Raw genomic sequence first — 22314 nt, forward strand, 5'->3', positions numbered from 1 at the left:
GAGGTAACCACAAGAAAGATCAGAGGACTGTAAGGAGAACAGCTGCTGTTCACACTATCTACCATCCTCATTAGCAATGCTCAGGGAGAGCATTCAAGGATTTATGTGGCTGACGAGTTGATGAAGGTTCCAGCTGTTTGGGAGTCTGGAGGAAACACACACCATTTGATCCTGGCATTGCTTACATGTCCTGTTCCTGGTACAAAATTTCTCAAACTACTTTTAAAAACCAAAAAGAGCATTTTTGGCTTTAAAATGTTTAAAGTTCCTAAGTCCTATCAGCCTTCATATTTGGGTTATAACTGTGATGTTCTTTGTCCTGCACTTTCCCCTGCATATAGAACCTCAGATGCTATCATTCCACCTCACTGTAAGCCCTTCTATTTCAGTGGGAATGAAGAAAAGTGTCTTCAGAGACCTTAAATACACTGGGAAAGTGCATTCTGTTGGAACACATTAAATACGTTTTAACCTGAAGTAACCAATTTGCTATAAAGCTGGTCATAAAACCCAAACCATTTGCTCGAAAACAAAAACAAAATGACAGAGAGAGAGCGAATCCCCTTTCCAAATTTTCCAGTGCAATTTCAGGTTTTCCCTGGGATTTTTCTAAATGAAATATTGAAAATTAAACATTTTCATTTCATTTTCATAAATTGAAATAAAATAAATATTTTGGGTTTGATTTTAAATGTTATTTCAATTCAATTTTTTAAAACAAAAAGAAAATTCTATTTGAGGTTTCTGGATTTTGGTCTTCACCCTATCCCAGATCCTTTATGTCATATATTTTCCTCTTTTGTCCCTGCTAGAGTAAGGAAATCCATAATTTCACACTTTTTTTAACATCTTTTTCTACCTAGAAACTGTTGACAAAGCTGCAAGAAAGTGAGAAAGAGTAGGGTTTTTTTTTTTCCCCCATAATTTCCCACAGGTAGTTACTTTTTCCCAATGGTTTCAAGGTTGTAAAATGTAAGAATGTGTTAAAAGTGGGGTTCTCCCCATTCTAATGAGGGGAAAAAAGGGGAATATAAAAAACAAAAAGGGAAGAAGGAAAACAAATATCCAAAAACACAAAGTAAAATATCAAAAGATGGGAGGAAAGTGCCCAAATAAAACTGAAGTTTTTGTTCCCCAAAAATTAAACAATATTTTATTTTTGTACGGACATTTGAATGATTTTATTATCAGCTCAAAATATTTTGTCCGCTTTGAATTTTGCATTTGGAAAAAAATAAAAATAATTTAAATCAACATGGAAAAGTTCAACTAAAATGAAACCATATTTTCTGGTGGGTTACTTTTTCCATCTAAAAACTGCAAGCAGTTGCAGTTTATACAGTGAATCCTTGCTCATACTCTCCTCTTGTATCATTCAAATATGTTATTCACAGCTGTTCAACTAGTAATTTGTGTTAACGCATTAGAACCTATGGATTGCTCTGTGGATTGTGGTTAATCCAGCTAATATATTTTAAGCATGTCTTTGTCCATGTTAAGGGCCACATGGTTATCATCAGCCCTATGGTTTTGTTTGTGTTTGATTGGATGCTTTAATTTTTAAAAGCAAGAGGATTTCCTCTTCCATACATGAATTATCTGTAATCGTTCCTAATTGTCTGATTAATCTAATCTGCAAATAATAAAAACACCTTTTCCAAAATGTCTACAAATGTACCTCTGTGGATAACACTTGTAACAAGTATTTATTTACACTCGTATTCAAGATATTTTTGCTTCCCACATACATTCCGGTATATAACAAATTATTCCCCTAAAAGCATGAGAATTAAAAGGGTCCTGGAAACCTGTCAATTGAATAGGCAAATCTAATTTGCAAAAAAAATTCACAGTTACTTTTTTGTTGCATTTGCCTGGAGCTCCTCATGGCTAATCTGGAAACTACCAAATTCATCACTTTACTTAATTTGAATCCTTATGCCTGTATCTTTAGGAACACTGGAGAGGAGAAATGGGCAGCCAATAAAATTACATGGGTAAAAGAGAACATTTCAAACCTAATTGATATTAAAATCATGTCACCTGTGGTGAGAACTGCTATGAGCACAAGGTTAAGATGGTTGCTCAGAGCAGGATGATGAACAAATCTTCCCTGAGGCCCTTTTGATTGAATCTTTGGGGTATTTTGTCTCTCTCTGTAGACTGCTCATTAGCATCAGTTAAGCATATCCCACATAACACACTTCAGGAGTTCCCCCATGTGAGTGAATTTCAGACGTTTACATTTTCTATATCAGGTTCCCAACAAGAGGAGGGTGGGGGTCAGAATCTGAGCCCTGAGACTCTCTTTTTATGGCAAACCCTACAATGAAATAAGAATGTCTTCAAGTGTTAACTTAGTCTGAGGATAGTTTCCAGAATGGAGGGTCTTCTGGGCTTCTCATGGGCCAGAATGGAAGTGAGTAAAATAGCAAGTAACTTTTGTGAAATTGTTTTACCAGTAGATTGAATTATACAGCCATCTAGTGGATAAAAGGAGCTAATCCTATTTGACCAGGTTTCATGGGATTGTCCTAATCCTACAACGCCGAAACTCAAGGTATATCTATACTTTCCAGAAGACTGACCCAGTCAGGGTCAATCTTCTGGGGTTCGATTTAATGCGCCTAGTGGGGACACACTAAATTGAACCATCGGGACTTGACAGTCAGCTTTTGTACTCCTTATTCTCGCGAGAAGTAAGTGAGGTCGATGTTAGAGAGTTTCTCCCATCAACCTCCCTCTGTGTGGACGGCCTGATAAATCAGTCTTAGATACATCGATTCCAGCCACACAATTGTCGTAGCTGGGACTGCATATCTAAAGATCAACTTTCAGGTCTAGTACAGACCTGCCCTCAGAGAGAATCAATCCCACCACCTCCAATGAGGCAGTTTGCATCAAACTGCAAGACATGCTTTTTCTAGTGAAAGTCTTGGAGTATGTCTGCACTAAAAGTCTGCCTCAGCATAGCTATGCCAGCAAAGCTCTAAAGCATAGGTAAGGGCTTTTTTTTCCAAAGGAGCAGGAACACCACCTCCCAAAACAACAATAGCGCTCTTCCATTGACATAGCTGAATCTCTGCTGGGACTTATATCAGCGTAGCTATGTCTTTTGGTGGGGTGGGGGGTATTTTTTCACACCCGGAACCAGCATAGCTCTGCCAATATAGCTTTCAAGCATAGACCAAGGGCTATGCAGTAATCTTTTGAGTGACCGCGCAAACGACTTCAGGGGGAAAAACAACTGTGTAGTAGTACTAATTAAATAAAACCACTCTGAATAATATTAGGTTTAGTCTACACTAAAAATTAGGTTGGTCTCCATGAATAATTATTACTACATTTTTAGTATATGAATAGCTGTACCCTGGAACTCCACCAGTTCCTGGAAGCAAACCAAATCTCAGATCCATTGTGCAGACTGAGCACATCATGATAATTCTGAAAGACTTTGGCTTCATCCAAACAAACTACACATCTTTGGGTAGTTTACTTACTAACATTGCTACATTATACTGGAAGATTTCCCTTCCCTTTTCTCAGCAAAGAAAATTAATGGAATATTTTCAGCATTTGAAATAGGAAAAGTAGTAGCACAGTTTTAATAAAGAGGAAAATTAATTATTTTTGCAGGTGAATAATCAGTTCATGAAAGCACTGCTGTGTAATCTCTCTTAATCAGTGTTTTGTATCTTTTGCCACAAAAGAGAGCTGTTGGAACTAGCACATTGCTCATTGCTCACACAAAAGACTGCAGCTGGAAGTACAAGGAGCTTTCCTCATCTTTGCTGCTGCTCACCCTTTCAGCTGCTGTCATCACAAAACATTTCTATTTTGGAGCAGACTCGGCCCATAAAAATGTCTGATTAACAACAAATATGGTACCAATCTTCCAAAAAAGAAAGTGATCCTGGAAATTACTGTTTAAAAAGCACAGATCTGCACGACTATGAGCCCAAGCCTTAAATGACTGTAAACAAAAATCAGCACTTACAGGTCTATAATGAGCAGAAATCTTTTCCCATTGGAATATGCTAGGTTTACAGACAGGCAGATAAACAATCAAGTTTAGAAGACAGTATGAACAGGCCTTGAACTGCTATAAATGCAGTTTTGACATTTTAAAGAAATACACTGCAATCAATCATAGTGTTTTGAACAGCAGGAAAGCTGTGAATAGGAAACAATGAAACAAGAAAATCAAGATGATCCACTTTTATTTGCCTCGTTACTAAACACAGCAATTTACATTTTGCTTACCATTCCTTTGGGACAGAGGCATCCTGATACGCAGCCATGGCTAACACACTCTAAGTCATAGTTCTGGCAGGTCTTGGTACACTCTACCCCTACAGCTCTTGGGTCATTTGGAGGACAAACAAACTTGTCCATAGGCACCCTACACGTCAAGCTTCTTTTTACTTGAAGAAAGAAAATTAAAACAATTGTAATTAAGAAAATGTCATTAGGAAAGCACTGCTATTTAGGGATCTGTCAGCATTTCAATCAGAAGCTTAGTTTATGGAAGGACTAAAGTAGAACATAGGTTCCAAACCCAGTTTCCCATGCCTGTGAGTTAAACAGGGACATTCTAAAAAACCTACTGAAAGCCAATGGGATGACACACAAAAGTTGTACTGCTGTAATTATCCGAGTGTAATTAAAGCAGTACACTCCCCTAGTGTGGGCACAGCTACACTGATGGGAAGGTGCTTGTACCAGTATAAGTGAAGCCCCTTAAGGAAGGGGAGTAAGGTATATCAGTGTAAAATACTTTTATAACAATAAAATTACATCTCCACTAGTCCGGCACAACTATGGGTATGTTAAGAGTGCATACTCCATTATGGCAGCATGCCACCTAAATGCATGTCCCTGTAGCACGGGTTTAAAATAGCAATGTAGTCTGTAAGGCTCTGCTTAGATAAGTAAAGACAACCCAGAACTTTAGGGTTCACACTCTACACAGCTCTCTACATGCTTATGCAGTGCCATTTTAGGCTGATTGTGAGGTGACAAAAGTAAGGATAACAAAGACAAGGGCCACATCTGAGAGAAAGGATTGCAAACTCCTAGCCGCACAAAGGCCAGGTCTATATAAAAGGGGAAGGTCAAATTAAGGAACACAGCTCCATCTACAATAATTATGTAGCTGGAGTCAACATAACTTAATTTGAGCTTCCACACCATCTCCACTCTGGGAGGCCAACAGGAGCTAACATTTCCATCAACTCTCCTTTCTTTTCATTACAAGTAGGAGTACTAGTGTCAATGGATGTGCCCTCTGAGTTTGACTTTACATGTCCTTACCAGGTTTGCTAAATCAAATTCTGAGAGATCGACCACAGCAGTGTCAATCTTCCCCCCAAAGGAAGACATGCCCAAAGAGGGTGAAAAAAACCTAACTGTATCTCTGCTGCACTGTGATCATCCAACAGCAAGGAGGGTAGGGGAGGATGGGTTAAAATTACCACTAAGGCTATGATTACACTAGCCTGGAAGATCAACCCACTCAGGATTAATCTTCTGGGGTTCAATTTGCACATCTTGCAGAGACGCACCAAATCCGCCCATCAGGGGTTGGCATTGACCACTGTACTCCTCAGGAGATGCGAGGAATAAGGGAGGTTGATGGGAGAAACACTCCCATCAACCTTCTTCAGCGAGGCCGGCCAGGTACGTCGATTGTAGATATTTCAATTCAGCTACTCACCTGTATCTGCAATCAACTTAGTTTCCCTAGTGTAGACATAGCCTAAGTGATCATTGCCTTTAATCTCCTTTGCTAAGGTAAACCACAATGGCTGTTGTAAATGTTTTAGGAACCACTCATGAGTGGTGCTCAGCATTTCACTGCGATTCAATGAACCCCTTTGGGTTCTCCTGAAGACATAAATGTACCCAGCTTCATCCTGTGCAAAGCACTGGTTTTATAAACACGCTTCATCTGCCCACACATTCCTGTTACGTCCCTCCCCTCGCCCATTGTGACAAGATGCTGCAGACAAGAACAACAAATATAAAGCATACTGACTTCTGGAAGGTGGAGGATTGTCAAAGAAAGCATCTGACAGGAAGGCACCGGGGACTTGGTTTGTCATACAGTGCATGAAGCCATTTTCACAATAGCTACAAAAGACAAACAAACAGGCATTTAACGTTCCCGTCATCACGATTTTCAGAGCATCTACAAAACAATTCCTAATCCCTGCCAAAAGCAACTTTGGTGATGATGATAAAGATGATGATGATGAAGAAGAAATGTGTACAGGCAGCAAGACTATAACTAGTAATTTGTACATACACTGGGCAATTGGTAGCTCCATACCCACTGTATACCCTTAAGCCAGCATTTCCCAACAAGCAGAGGTATACGTACCCTGGAGGTATGCAAATATCTTCCAGGAGGTTCATCAACTCATTTGACTAATTGGACAACAGCCTACCTATAAAAAGCCCTAGCAAAGTCAGTACAAACTGAAATTTCATACAGACTATGACTTGTTTATACTGTCTTATACTATACACTGATGTGTAAGTGTAGTAGTTATATTCCAATTGATGCATTTTATAATTATATGGTAAAAATGAGAAAGCCAGTACATTTTCAGTAATGTCTGATTTTTTAAGCAAGTAGTTTTGAAGTGAAAAAGCAGTCCAGTAACACTTTAAAGACCAACAAAATAGACTAGCACTAGCTCTGTTACTTTTTAGATGAAGAGAAAAGGTTGGGTACACCTGACAACTCAAACTCCTGAAAGCTGTATGGTAGTCTGGAGAGGTTCAGAACCACTGCCTTAACCTACTAATATAAGAACATAAAATGGCCATACTGGGTCAGACCAAAGGTCCATCTAGCCCAGTATCCTGTCTGACAGTAGCCAATGCCAGGTGCCCCAGAGGAGGTGAACCAAAGACAATGATCAAGCAATTTGTCTCCTGCCATCCGTCTCCTGCCTTCGACAAAAGGCTAGGCACCATACCTTACCCCTTGCTAATAGCCATCTATGGACCTAACCTCCAAACATTTATCAAGCTCTTTTTTAAACTCTGTTAGAGTCCTGGCCTTCACAGAGTCCTCTGGAAAGGAGTTCCATGCGTTGACTGTGCGCTGTGTGAAGAAAAACTTTCTTTTATTAGTTTTGAACCTGCTGCCCATTAATCTTATTTGGTGTCCTCTAGTTCTTATATTATGGGAACAAGTAAATAATTTTTCTGTATTCACTTTCTCCACACCATTCATGATTTTATATACCTCTATCATATCACTCCTCAGTCTCCTCTTTTCTAGACTGAATAGTCCCAGTCTCTCTAGTCTCTCCTCATATGGGACCCGTTCCAAACCATTAATCATTTTAGTTGCCCCTTTCTGAACCTTTTCTAATGCCAATATATCTTTTTTGAGGTGAGGAGGCCACATCTGCACACAGTACTCAAGATGTGGGTGTACCATAGTTTTATATGGGGAAGTAAGATATTCTTCGTCTTATTTTCTATCCCTTTTTTAATTATTCCTAACATCCTATTTGCTTTACTGACTGCTGCTGCACACTGCGTGGATGTTTTCAGAGAACTATCCACTATAATTCCAAGATCCCTTTCCTGATCTGTTGTAGCTAAATTTGCCCCCATCATATTGTATGTATAATTGGAGTTATTTTTCCCAATGTGCATTACCTTACACTTACCCACATTAAATTTCATTTGCCAATTTTCATTTACTAATGCAAACCCTTCCCTTTAACCACACTTTATTCCACTGTTGTACTTATGTAACACAGCTGAAATGAATGGCGCTACATTGGTATAAAACTAAGTAACAGAGCGGTGACACTGCTCCATTTGTTGCCAGAGCCATGCTGACAGGGGCCGGGGCCCAGGGCAACCCCCCAGGCCCCCCCGGTGCTCCAGGTGTGGGGCCCAGGCAACCGCCCCATACCCTGCAGGTCCCACTCCTCTCCCACCCAGTCCCGCCTCCTGAGCAGCCTGATCAGGGATTACCTGGAGCCAGGCATGAACAGCAGCAGATGTCATCTGCAACAGGGGATCACCTCCCATCTGCATCCACTACCACTGTACTCACCACATGGTACGAGCGACAGCCTCTTCCACTCTGCTGTGCCCTGCTTGTCCACAGGCAGCAGGGAGTGGAGGCCGCTTCCCACCATGGAGAAACAAGGCTTGGCAGCCCAGGAGACCACAGTGGAGAAGAGCAGGCTGCACTCGCACCAAATGTAAGTGGTGCTGGGGAGGGGCAGGGGATGGGAGGCAACCCCCTGCTGTTGCCACCTGCCCCCACCACCCGCATCCGGTCCCAGGTAATCCTCTCCACTCCCTTCCATAGGATGGGTAGGGTGGCCTCCGGAGGACCCCCAAAAGCACAGGGCCTGGGGTGGTTGCCCCACCTTGTCCTATAGACAGGACAGCTCTGTTTGTTGCAATGTGTGGGGGGATAAGGAGCCTATTACTGCTCTCAATGTAAGCTCTATTGTTAAGGGGGAAATGAGAGGATATTGTTCCAGAGAAATTAGGCTTGTCAGGAACAGTTCATCAATTAATTTCCTAACTGTCATCTAATAATTATAAATGCAACTTAGTACTTGCATTTTGGTAGAGTGACTTAGCTGTTAAGCATTTTCAAAAACATATTAGTGCACATTAATAAAGATATTTTTGAAAGCGTTTAAAGCAGGAGTGAGCAAAGTTTTTACATCGGGCCTCACTTTTCATCCCTGCAACTAGCAGGGCCCCCCAACCTGTCTAATGTAATCCAAACCGATGGAAATATCAGTTATGTTCATATGTAAAAACCCTTTTGACATGTGTAAGAAAATAAGTCTGTTGAAGGTAAAAACTTTGTTGATCGGAATATAAATATGAATACACAGACATAAAAACAGTAACATTTTGACATTTTTAATTAGATGGATGAGCCTGAGACCCAGCAGCCAGTTGAGCTGTACCCGCCTTACCAAATGTCATGCCCCCCAAGAGAACCTGACCCCACCACTTTGCTTACCCCTGGTCTAAATGGTTGCTGTGAGAAAGTCCTCCGTTTGAATCAGGCAGAATGTTTTGTGGATAAATGTGGTGAATATTCTACTCCCTGACACAGATGCACTGAATACACCAGGATGTCTAGATTTAGATTACTTATGGACAAACCCTCAACTATTTTAAATTGGCACATCCCCTTTGACTTCAGTAGGGCTATGCCAATTTACACCAGCAGTTTGACCTCGTATCTAATGAGGCTTTTCAAAAACTTCTTTAAATGGTATGTAAAGAAACAACTGAAATCCATTATGACTTCTGCACTTACCACATAGTGTAGTGATCTGAAAAGATATCATCTGGTTGGAAGATCTCACCATCATAGTAGCAAGAGCACTGGGACTTAGCTACACAATCTCCTTGCTCATCAATGTACAGCCCATGTGGGCAATAGCAGCCTTCCATGCAGAACTCACTGCAGCCTACGTCTGGGTAGGATAGAGATCGGCAGGTCTGGTTGCATGGAGATCCACACTGTTGGTAAATTTTGCCTTCTGGACAAGTCATTGCTGTTAAATATAATATACACCAATGAAAACACAATGGAAAGACCCACTGTCCAGTAAAATGCATGTAATCAGTGGGGAACAATTTCACACTAAGGGATGTTATATGAAGCTGACCCAAAGACTATTGAAATCAATGGAAAGTCTTCCATTGATTTCAGCTGACTTTGGATCAAGATCTAGATGACTAAATTACAGAATAGTCTTGTCTGATTCACATGTGGTTTTATTAATGCTTTTTATCCTAATAAGGGGATTATTTCAAAGAGAACTGGAGACCCATCAGTGGCCCATCAAGGACCATATTCTGCTGACATAGCTCATGCAGCTAGAGCCACTGAACTCAATGGAATCATTTGTGCGATGTGAGCAGGGTACAGCATCAAGCAAAATCAGTAAAGAATGTTAGAAAAAGATTCCCACAAATGGGAGGAAAGGGTAATACAAACTGCCTGCACTTTCTGCTGATACTTGGATCTAAAAAGGAGTGACAGGTTTTTACTTGGTTTTCATTACCAATGTAGTTTAGGATCAAATTTGCTAAAAAGTATCACCTAATGTCGGGTTCCTTAGTCCCTAAATGGTTTTGGTTTCAAAAAGTACAAAGCACCCAGCAATCAACACTTTTTATGGTGAGAGCACTTTTCCGGTTTCCTAATATGACCTTCAGAGCCTAGCTTTGGTGCTCTGCTTTCTAACATCTTGGTCTACTGTAAATAACAGTGCTGTTTTGGAAATACGTTTCTTGGTTTCTGCCTGCATCCAACACAAGATGGCAGCAAGGACAACAAATGCACATGTAGTTTACTTGTAGCCAGGTCAATCCTCTCCTTTCCACAAGACAGAGAACAGGACTGCTCTTGGGGTCATGTTATTTCTGTTCAAAGGCTGTATTGCTCACTAGGATTTTCAGAAGCATTCAGATTTGTCATAAGCTTCTAATGGGAAGGGCGGGGCTCACAGATGAAGTAGGACACACAACGGAGTGAGGACAGCAGCCGCAGATCAGCTGCTTTTATCCAGAGGTGAAAGTAACTTACATGGTTACAGGTACAGTCCTATCACAATCCGCCCCCTTTGTGGGGTTGGCAATGCAGTAGTATCTGTAAGAAATTTAAACAGGGGGGTGGAGTGCAGGGGGCCCGGGGCAGATGGTTGATATGTGTGGGTGGGGGTGCAAAGTTAGGCCAGGGAACACAGGAGTTGCAGGGCAGTGGGGTGTGCGGAGGGGCTCAGGGCAGGGGGGGTAGGGTAACTGTAGGGGGCAAGGATGCCATTTTGGGTGTTGGGGGCTGCAGCCACACATAGCAATCCCTGTATATCTCTTCCTGTTGGCTGTGACTAGGGAGTGAGGGAAGAGTGCAGACCCCGCTGCGTTCCTCCTCTGCCCTTCCTCTCAGCAGGCAGGAAGGCAGCAGGCTCTTCACTCTCCCCCCACTCCCTTCTTTGTCTCTTCCCCTGCAGCCAAATACCCCAGACGGATGGTTTCTTGCTGGAGCACTGCACTTGGGCGTGCCGACGTACAGTACACTCACCTCTGCTTCTATCACAACTAAAGCATAGGTCAATGGGGTGATGGAACCTTCTCAGTATCTACCCCTGCAGAAGGGCTGGAGGGTGCCAGCCCTTGTGTTCCCCAACCACAAGGACTTTAAGGCTTTAGAGCTTCTGGACATCAGAAAAACTCCACAAGGAACCATGAATGCATCTTCTGAACCAGCCAATGGAGCTAAGCCAGCACAGGGACTAGAAAAGCTCCTGCTGCACTCTGTTGTAAAGTGCAATGCTGGCCACTGTTTTGAGGAGAGATTAATAACACTGGGACTTTTCACCCTGGAGAAGAGAGGACTAAAGCGGGGAATGGTAGAGGTCTACAAAATCATGACAGGTGTGGGAAAAGTGATCATGGAAGAGTTAGTTGTCAGAGAGGTAGCCATATTAGTCTGTAGCTTCGAGAACAACAAGAAGTCTTGTGGTCCCTTATAGACTAACAGTTATTTTGGAGCATTATTTACTCCTTCCCATAACAACAGAACTAGGGACTCACCAAATGAAATTAATGGGTAGCAAGTTTAAAACAAAGAAAAGGAAGCATTTCTTCACACAATGCATAGTCAGCCTGTGGAATTCCTTGCCAGATGTGAAGTCCACAGTTATAACAGGGTTTAAAAAGGAACTAGATAAATTCATGAAGGTTTGGTCCATTAATGGCAAGAATGGTGTTCCTAGCTTCTCTATGTCAGAAGCTGGGGACGGGCAACAGGAGAAGATGAATCACTTGATGATTGCCTGTTCATTCCTTCTAGGGCACCTGGCATTGGCCACTGTCAGAAGCTAAGATACTTACCTCTGGTCTGACCCACTAGGTCCATTCTTAGGTGTAATGTTCCCCCTAGCCCACTTTCATGGTATTGCGCATACAGCAAGTACAATGCTACTGAGAACTGTCTCTCTGCATCCCATGCTACCAATCCCAAAGACACCATCTACCTACTTTAGCTACCTATATGGCTCCCATTACCCACTTCACAGTCTTTAATAGATAAGATGTAGCATCACAAAGAGGCTATATAACTTGTCCAAGGTCACATAAAGTCTGTAAGGGAGCAGGAGCTAGAACCCACATCTCCAAGCTCCTAGACTAGTGTCTTAACCACCATCCTTCCTCTCTCAATAGAGCCCTGCAGGGTCCATCAAAGTTCAAGAGCAACGGGCACCTTCTGGAGAGCAAATACTCTAAGGCATGTCCTCATTTGGCAATGAAAATAAAAGACAATCTCTCATTCCAGCTGCATGGGCCTCCCTCTGCAGTAAAGAGCACTGCACTTCTGATTTTCACATGAAGGATCTATGTGACAGCAGCTATTTCTCTGCCCCAGAAAACATACAGCATTTTAGAGTAGGGGCTATAAGGGGTAAGTGTACACACAGTGTACACAGTGGGGTAAGTGTTCACACACTGAATGATTTAGAGAAACCCAGTGGGTGAGGTAATCTTTTTTATTGGACCAACTTCTCTCGATGAGAGAGACAAGCTTTTGAGCCACACAGAGCTCTTCCTCCAGTCTGGGAAAGGGACGCCCACACACCCAGCCAATTGCAAGGTGAGTTCGACTGTTTAACATAAGCAGTTAGCGGGACCATAGTATGTGCACCAGCTAGTTATGCTAAACAATGCTAAACAATCCCACCTTGAATTTGGCTGTGACATTCAAAGTACCTTTTCCAGACCTATAGACAGAGTTTAAGCCCTTGAGACACTTCGGAAAATCCCACCCTATACAGCCGTACAGTGCATAGCACAGAGAGGCCACCACCTGTCACTGATGAACTTCAGATACCTCAAACTGCTTCTGTTGAGTCATTTGCCCAGAAACCTGAATCTCAGCCAGAGAGCGAGAGAGCAGCCACCCATTCAATACATCAGTCCATCAGCAAAAGTTATGCAAACAGCATATTCAAGTCCAAAGCCCATTAAGGGAATGATTGTTGTTCTTAATGTGATAAGAGATGTCTGGAGACCAGGATTATTTAATGGGGTCTGTGGGATCTGCAATAAGAGAAATCTGCACTCAGAGCAGGCAGAAAGTGCTCCATAATGCACAGAGAAGAGGAAGATGTGCCACACTATTAAAGATTAATAGTGAAAATTGACTTGTTCAATTACATCACAAACAAGGCCGCATTACCACTGCTCTCACTTTCAGCCTCCCCACCAGTGCATTTTTAAAAGGATTTTTATTGAATTACTGTTCTACTCCCTGAACCTGTACATGAATTAGGTCAATATTATGAAACCGTTCAGCAATTTAACATAAGCCAATCTCGTTCTTGCTCAGTAAATATTACCCTGCCTCCCACAGTTGGTATCACTGAGCTGGTCCAGATTGCATCAGCTGGAACTCCAATGACCTCTCCCTTTTCTCTAGCTTGTATAGTAACTGTTTTTCAGATGGTTGCCCCAGCCAGCTACCATGTAGGAAGGAATAATGTGAGTGGGTTGGAGTGCAGCCAAGCCTATGTGCTTTCCCCCCAAATCCATCATTATCTACTTTTCTTAAGTGTAGAGCTGTTTAGGAAACAAGAGAAAAGTTGTTTACAAGCATTTAGGGAGAAAATTCTATTTTGCATCAAAATTTCATGTTGGTAGCATTTTTCCAACAAGTTTTGCCTAATAATGAGATAAGAAAAATGGGAGATTTTTTTTTCCTGTTCTGGCCTCCTGCCACATTCTTCACACACACAGTTGGTATGTGCATAATCCTTCTATTATTTTTATCAACCCATCATCCCTCTCTACCTACCCCTTCAGTCCCAAATGTCTACTTGTTTATTTCAGCCTCCTCTTCTGCCTGGTACTTTAGACTGGAATGGGGCTGCCATTTATTATGGACGAGGTTTTCCAACAACCCTAAAGAGAATTCAGCTTCAGATCCTACTGGATCTTTTACTGGAAGTTAGACATTTAAGAGCTGGTGTATTTTAGAAAATTAAAACAACCCAGCTACTTCACGCAAGGGTGTAAAAAATATGCACCGTGAGCAGCATAGTTAAATTGGCATAAGTCTCTATATAGACAGCTCTAAGTCTGCAAAAGAGTATTTCTATTTGATCTAGCTACTGGATGTGAGGGAGGTGGATTTACTACAGCAACAGGATAAACTCCCATTGCTGCAGTGTCTATACTAAAGTTCAGCACTAGTACAACTTCACCGCTGTCCCTGTAACAGCATAAGGCTGCGTCTACACAATGAGATAAAATCAACTTTAAGTCAGTCAGCCCGATTTTTCCAAGTGCCTGTTTGCACTGTAAATTCCATTAGCTTGATTTATGGACTGCTAAAACCAACACGATATTGAAATCCTAAAATCATAATAACCTGACGGGTGTAGCGTTCAATTTGAATGTAAAATTCCAGTGAAGGATAATGAGGCTGCAGCATGTCTTTAAATCAAATTTACTAGTCTCCACAGATGTCCCGTATGTGCCTCACAATGCACCACAGTTGTCCGCTCTGGCCTCTTACATCTCCACTGCTCTCAAGTATGGGGGAATTAGGTAACTGGAAGACCGTTACAATTTGGCACCTGCAAGCCCCTGGCTGTAGAGCTATGAAAGGCTGAAAAATCTTCTCTCTTTTTCTTTGCTAGGAGTGCAGCTGTGGGGTCTGTGGTTCTGTGTGTACCCCCAGACTGCCTGGTGCCAGCCGCTGGCCCCCCGTACCATGTGTCAGCTAGGCTGTGGGTCGTGCTTGTCTGGTAGTATAAGAAACTTCTTTTCAGCCATTTACATGTTGTCCTGACCCCCACATCCCCTCCTTTCCCTCTCACTGGAGGCGACACACAGTCTGGAACATTCCCATGCCCATCCGCATTACGTGGCTTGACCTCAAACCAATAAAAGGGTGTGCTGAGCAAGATGCCAGGCAGCTTGCGTGTGGTGAGGGTCACCATTTATGGGGGCTGGCTGTAGACAGGGGTCTTGTAGCCACCCGGGGGACGTCTCCCTTGGTGGTCACAATTTTGGGGGGCTGGCTGTAGACAGTGGTCTTTTAGCCACCCAGGGGGTATGTCCCTTAGCAGTCACGATTTTCAGGGCCTGGCTGTAGCCAGGGGTCTTTTAGCTGCCTGGGGGATGTCCCCTTCAGTGACCACAATTTTTGAGGGCTGGCTTAAGCAGGGGGTCTTTTAGCCACCCAGGGGATGTCTCCCTCAGCGGTCATGATTTTCGGGGCCTGGCTGTAGCTGGGGCTCTTTTAGCCACCCAAAGCCATAGATGTTTCAATGAAGGCAATGTATTAGCTATACCATTACCACAGCTATCAAAGTAAGGCTTGCAGCAGGGAATAATTTTGTCCTAAGGGTCTTCTTTTCCATGTGCAAACTTGGCCATAATATGGGGTCTTTTAGCCTGATGAATCATTCAAATTTCAGTGTAGCAATTGTGCCTACTTAGACATAAAGGTCTTCTTTGGTAGGAGACCTACACCCAGATTCAAAATCCTAAAAGGGCCTCCATGGGCAGTCATGATTTTCGTGGCCATCAACAGTGTACTGTCTTTTAGCCACCCTGGCTCATTACTGATGATTCATTCGAGTTTCAGTGTAACAACCATGTCTGCTCAAGAATATGGGTCTTCTTTCCCAAGTGGCCTAATCCAGATTCAAGTTCCTGAAAGGGCCTCCGTGGGCAGTCACGATTTTTGTCGCTGTCACAAATGTACCATCTTTTAGCTGCCCTGGGCCTTTAATGATGATTCATTCGCGTTTCAGTGCAGCAACTGTGTCAACTTTAGAGTCCTCTTTTCCAGGAAGCATAAATCAAGATCCAAGCCCAAAAATAAAGCATAGGCACACTGTTTCATTGTAGCACCCATGTCTGCTTACACTAGTTAACTTGGCAGGGGAAAGAGGGGAATGAACTGTGGGAAGATGGCATTATATCCCACATCTACTTGTGGGAATAGAATGCAACAAGGATCAGGGAACTGTGGGATAGGTTCCCACAATACACTGCAGCAGCACTCAATTTAAATTTGATTTAAGGTACTGTGTGTGGCATCAGTAAGTCGATTTTGTGGGGAGCATGTGGGAAGCTGAAGATGCTCAAAATCGAATAGATAAAACCCAGCATTAAGAAATCAATTTTAATTAAATGGATTTTATCTTGCAGCATAGACGTAGCTTAACTCTTTCAGACACTTCTGAAAATCCCACCCTTTATATCTGTACAGTGTGTAGCACAATGGATTATAGCCAGGGCTTTTTTCTAAGAAAAAAAAGTGAGAGAACTGAAGCCCCAAACCACCTCCCCACCCCACCCCTGCCCTGACGCTTAAACACTGTCCCCCGTGCACACGCGTGCACACACACACACACACACTACCCCAACCCCCCTGCCCAGGCTTAACCCCCTGCCCAGCCCCAAACCGCCCCCCTAGGCTTAACTCCCTGCACAGCCCTAAACTGCCCCCAGGCTTAAAACCCTTGCAGCCTCAAACTGCCCCCATCCCCAGGCTTAACCCTCCCCCACACCACCCACAGGCTTAACCCTCCCCCACACCACCCACACCACCCCCAAACCACCCACAGGCATAACCCACCCCCAGAGCCCCAAAATGCCCCCCAGGCTCAATCTCCCATGCAGCCCCAAACTGCCCTCCTATCCCTAGGCAGCTTAACGCTTCATAGCCCCAAACCACCCCTCCCAACCCAGGATTCCCCCAGTCCCCCTACCTGAATGCCCTCCCCCTACCCCAGAGCCGGGTAGCCCCAGCCCCCTATCTGTACATCCTTCCCCAGAGCCAGGTATCCCTAGCCCCACAACATGAATGCCCTCCCCCTTCCCCAGAGCCAGGTAACCCCAGCCCGCTCACCATGTGAATGCCAGCAACTTACTGACATGCCGCCACAGAGGCTGCACCAACTAGAGCTGTGCCAGGCCACTGGAGCCATGCAAGCACCAGGCCAGGTCTCTGGGACCATGCCAGGGCAGCATGAGTCATGTGGCTCCCAGGTGGAGCTGCAGAAGCCATGTTTACAGGAGCCATGCCAGGACCAAAGGAGCAGCTCCCAGCTGGAGTCATGCATGCATGGAGTGGGAAGGGGTGCTCCACATGTGCAGCTCTACTGAGCCACGTTTCACCACCCCTACTGCCGGGGATGTGTTGGATGAACCATATACAGCCTGAAACAGCCCAGCTGCCTTCCAAAATGGTGGAGCCAGGAAAAAAGATGCCAGAAAGCTGTTTCCTGGCATTCCAGCAGAAAACAAGCCCTGGCTACAGCCTGAAGGTATGGTCTTGTCATGCATCATTGTTGCATTGCGTTTCAGACTCATGGTCATGTTAGAGTATCGGAGGGGTAGCCATGTTAGTCTGGATCTGTAACAGCAACGAAGGGTCCTGTGGCACCTTATAGACTAACAGAAAAGTTTTGAGCATGAGCTTTAGTGAGCACAGACTCACTTCATCAGATACTGGTCTTGGAAATCATGTTAGAATTCATTAATGGTGGAGACAAAGGGGTCTAAATATGACAGCAAAATACTGCTTGCGTATCAGAAAAAGGATACAGACATAATGAGAACTGCCTTGGACCTTTCTTTAGGATCTGAACTAACCAGTCTGCCATGTTTCTGCTAGGACCAGAGGTCTGATACTGTGATTAATATAACAACTTTTGAAGACAACAAGAGTTGAGGAGGTCACTGTCTCACAGGATGGGTTCCCAGAAAGAAGTGTCAAAATACAACAAAAGATCCCGTTGCCACTAACTTCATGAGTGACTTTGGGGCTCTGCCAGCCCGAGATATTCAGAATATTTTCAGATAGGCAGCCAAAGTTAGTGGGGAGCTTATCTGAACCAAGCCACCAAACCAGCTGAGGTTTGCTCATTGGGAGCTACTTCTGCCTGATGCTGAGCACCTTTTGCAAAACACTGAGCACCCTCTACTTCTGATGAAATGCAATGTGCACCACATGTCCTGGAGGACACACTCAGTGCCTTGCAGATGTTACCTACCAGCTCTGTATTCTTAACGAGCCAGGGCATATCACCTGGCCTGTCTGACTCACAAAAGACCTCCCCACCCTCTGTCTGGCATATGCTTGATCAGAAGACAGACTTACAAAAAGCATTGAAAAGGCAGGGGACAGCACATCTAAACCCATCCAGAAACTCCCCTAGCCTCATTCGCATCAAAGATGGGACAGAAAGACAATGCCATTAGTATACGGAATGGAAAACAGAAAGTCCAAGGCAGGAACCTCACTGAACTCTAGAACCACAAAACAGGGTAGCATTGCCCGATGAGAAATCTTTGCTCCAGAAGCTAACAAATCCATGCCTGGACACATCCAGCTCAGCAGTTATCAGACCAATACTAGTAATAAATCCTCAGTTGGTATCCAAAATACTGAAGCTGCCTAATTGCATTGCGAGCTCTCTGGAAGGACCAGGAATGAGAAGTTCTTATTGTCCAGCCTAAACAAAACAACTTTGGTATATTCCCTTTAGTCATAAACTAATCAAGTGTTCTCCCTTTTCTGCAAAACCCCTTACCCATGCTCAAGTAAGGGCTGATTGTTGGATATAAATTACGCATCAGTTCCACTGGGACATTATCTGATTGATTGTTCTGGGGCCTCTGGTTGTCTCTATCCCTCCAGACCCACAGCAACCAACACCACATGGGAACCCTGATTGATTCAAGCTTCACCAAGTGCGCTGTCTGTCATGGGTGGAGGATAATATCATAGAGTCATAGAATGCTAGGACTGGAAGGGACCTCGAGAGGCCATCAAGTCCAGCCCCCTGCCCCAATGGCAGGACCAAGTACTGTCTAAACCGTCCCTGATAGACATCTATCTAACCTCTTCTTAAATATCTCCAGCTCCTCTCAGACATGCTCTGCTAGTATGCGTGGGTGTGTGTTCACCTGACTCTGGGGTGGGAAGAAGCCAGTCCTGAGGAAACGAGTTCCTGCAGGGTAGCTCCTGGGGGAGACAGCTGGCAGAAGGGAGAAGTAGAGCTCCATCTGAGAACACAAGCGGCACATTGGTGGAATTATCCCCTTCCCCAGGAAGAATAACCCTAATAAATGAGCATACCTCCAAGTAATAGGCCAATGTAGTACCAAGAAATCAGGTCCTTTAACTCTCTCTGCCTCACTGACCTGCCACAGGACACCACAGGCTCAAAGCAAGAAAGTAGTTCTTTGCAGCAATCACTTACAGCAGAAGTCTGGCTCCCTCCACTCGATCAAAATGCCTTTCCTCGCACAGGCTGTGGCATAGGTAGAAACGGCAGCGCACAAGCAATCCTTGCCATCAGAACAGGAGCACACATCATAGCGGCAGTTCTTCAGGTATGGAGAAGGGCTAACTTCATGGTGGCAAGGTTCAAACACAGACGACATCAGAATGGCACAGGAATCTCCCGCGTACTTGGCTAAAATGAGAAAAATATTACCCAGACAATTCAACAACTGTAAAGAGAAGTAAGCATTATCACAGTAAGGGCTTCAATACACTCTAAAAGGCTGCAGCTGAGCTTCTACAGTACTTCAGTGAACATACGGGAAGGCTTCTCATCTGCCTCCCCAAGAGGTGACACCTATATTGATACAAGAAGCCCCTTCCTTGGACATTGTGCCACCATACCAGCAGCTAGGTTGGAATAACTGCATCGCTCAGTGGTGTGAGTTTCCCACACCCTTTGAGTGATGTGGTTATACTGGCATAAGTTAAGTCTACATCAGCAACTGAAGTAAACTCTTTTCCTTTTGCTTGCCTTAGTAAGATGTGATCTGAAAAGCCACAGCTCCACCTGCAAAATAAACTAAGGAAAACCTTGATTTTTCTGCTCTGTTATCACAACCCATAACTAAGAGTGTCTGGCACTTCCTCTCATCAGGCCTGTTTTCAGGTGCTTATAACTGTGCCAATCTTAACATGTCAGGGCTGAATTTTTTCATGTGCCACCTCCTTTCAGCTTCAGTGTGTGACTGAGGGTGGGGGGCGTACCAACCCCACAGAGCATGCTCTGATCTGGGATTGCAGGGGTTGAACAGGACTGCCCCTCCAAGTAGTCATTCTGGACCCCAGAAGTGGGAACCTAAAGAGTGTCTTTTCTGTGTCTCCAATCCTTTACCTGCTGCAGCCCAAACAATAGGGAGGAGCAGCCTGCAACACTGGAATGCAGAGTGGGAGAAAAATATGAAGAGGTGCAACAGGAGGCAGAGGGAGGGAAGGCCACGACTTGTGAAAGAGCATGGATGAGAGCCAGGAGCTAATGGGGAAGCTGGCTGTAAAGACACAGAAGGAGATGCAGTGGAGGCAGGCATCAGGAGAGGAGGGCGTGAATAGGTGAAAAGAAACAGCCTTCGCGGTAGAGGTGAATTGGAAGAGAGAGGGAAGATTCAGAAGCTGTGGCAATCTGGAGCAGAGTAGGGCAAAGACAGGCTGAGGGCCCAGGGCAAAAGGGTCTATAACCTCTAAAGCGCACACCTCATCAGAAACTGGAATTGAACCAACGAGCTAGAGTCTCTATGTTTCCCTTCTGTCGGCAAATAGCTGTGAAAGTCTTTTGCAAGGTGCCTCTCCTCTCCCTCTAGTGACTGATCCACATCAGGCATAATAGTCTACTCACTTCTGCAAATAACTAACTCTATTAGCTCCAGTCCGTGCTAAAATGTAACGGCCTGAACCCTCCTTTTCACTCAAGTTTGGAGGCAATATGGTTCCACATGGGGGAATTTCTGGAGTTTTGTGGGCTTTTTCCAGTATGTTTAAATTAGAAAATCAAATGAAAAATTTTATGAAAGAGAACATTATTAAAGGTACCGAGTCCAGCACAAGTTAGGAAATGCCGGAAGTCAGGTGTCTGACTTAACTTGAATTCATCCTGTTTTTAATTACGTGATCACATCATATTTTTTTTCCACAGGACCCCTGTTTAATTCAGTGCTTGGGATGAAAGATGTTTTCTTTATTTTACAGGAGTGAGCACAATCCTTTTCCCAAAATAAAATGCTTGCACTTTTATGAGATAGGAGACTACACATCATTACATTTTACTGTATGTTATGTGGCAGACAGTTTTCAATACCTGAGCGAGGGTTGAGACTACAGGGATCACTGTCTTGTTTTAACAAGTCTTGGCAATCTCCGTTGAGCTTCCAGGCATTTCCAAAATCTTCCACAAGGGCTTCCACGAGGCCAGAAGGTGTCTGAAAGTCATCCCCTTCGTTGCCATTGTAGTTCCCACACAGACCACAGATTCTGTCCGTGTACACTGGGGAGAGCTCACAAACACAAAGGTAGAATGGTTATTCTTCAATATTAGTCCCTAGTTTCACAGCAATGTTTTTACTGGGCTATATAGATTTCTCACATACATATTAAAGTGGCACCATCAACTTAAAAATCAGACTTTGGGCTGATCAGTTTTTACATGTTTTTTTTTCCCAAGTAGTAAAAATGTACAAGCAGTGACTTTTCTTAACCAATTGAATTATTGTCACCTAAGCAGAGGAAAAGAAAACATTTTTTCCTCCCTTTATTGTATTTTACAGCCCTTATTGTTTAGTCACTTTCACTATCTTCCTTCCATAGATTATTTTCCTTGTCTGTGATGTTATTTATGATCACAACAGTGGAGGGGAAAGAGTTTTTAGATAAAGGAGAATGATTAATATCACAAAAATGATGGGAGGACAGAGACATAGGGATAATACTGGAAGCCATTAAAGTAATTTTTAATTAACCAAATTTCAATTTGTGGTGTTACCTTGTGACTGGTAAAGAACAGAAAGAGCTGCTTTCTTCTATCACTAAACAAGGAACTTTATTAAAATAGGGAAAACAGTACTATATTGAAAGCTATGCTTCTCTGCAGAACTTACTTCTGGTGTACGGCTTTCCCCTCTCTACCTAGCTTCCTGCTAGGACCTGAAAGAAACAGCACAAACATCTCACAGGGCCAAATTCTGCCACATGAGGACTGATGGGCTGCAGGAGATTAAACATGCCTCTAAACTAAGAAGGAAAAGGTTACATATTTAAAGAGCACCCGAGTAGGGAAGTATGTAGGTAGGGAGTCCGTCGTGTCCGATGATGACGTCTTGAACTTGCACAGGCTCATCAACTGTGGACTTGCATGTGGCTGAGGAGTCCAAGCATTGAATGGCATGGGCATTTACAGTGGGGGCAAGGGAATTGTCCTGGCTCTGTAGGTGAGGCTGCTGCTG

The 22314-nt window shown here is 43.7% G+C and overlaps 1 protein-coding gene across 2 annotated transcripts in view; it reads right to left on the minus strand.

Moving 5' to 3' along the window:
• The window catches only part of VWF (von Willebrand factor), a 233766-nt gene that overhangs the window by 142565 nt on the left and 68887 nt on the right, over positions 1-22314 (minus strand). For both annotated transcript variants that reach the window (XM_075003060.1, XM_075003070.1), the window contains 5 exons: positions 21174-21369; positions 19299-19514; positions 9326-9566; positions 6038-6132; positions 4264-4424 (listed from right to left, as the gene is read on the minus strand). In XM_075003060.1, the coding sequence (XP_074859161.1) occupies positions 4264-4424; positions 6038-6132; positions 9326-9566; positions 19299-19514; positions 21174-21369 (909 nt within the window). The remainder of the gene's footprint in view (positions 1-4263; positions 4425-6037; positions 6133-9325; positions 9567-19298; positions 19515-21173; positions 21370-22314) is intronic.

This window comes from Carettochelys insculpta, chromosome 1, assembly GCF_033958435.1.
Source record: "Carettochelys insculpta isolate YL-2023 chromosome 1, ASM3395843v1, whole genome shotgun sequence".
Classification (NCBI taxonomy): domain Eukaryota; kingdom Metazoa; phylum Chordata; order Testudines; family Carettochelyidae; genus Carettochelys; species Carettochelys insculpta.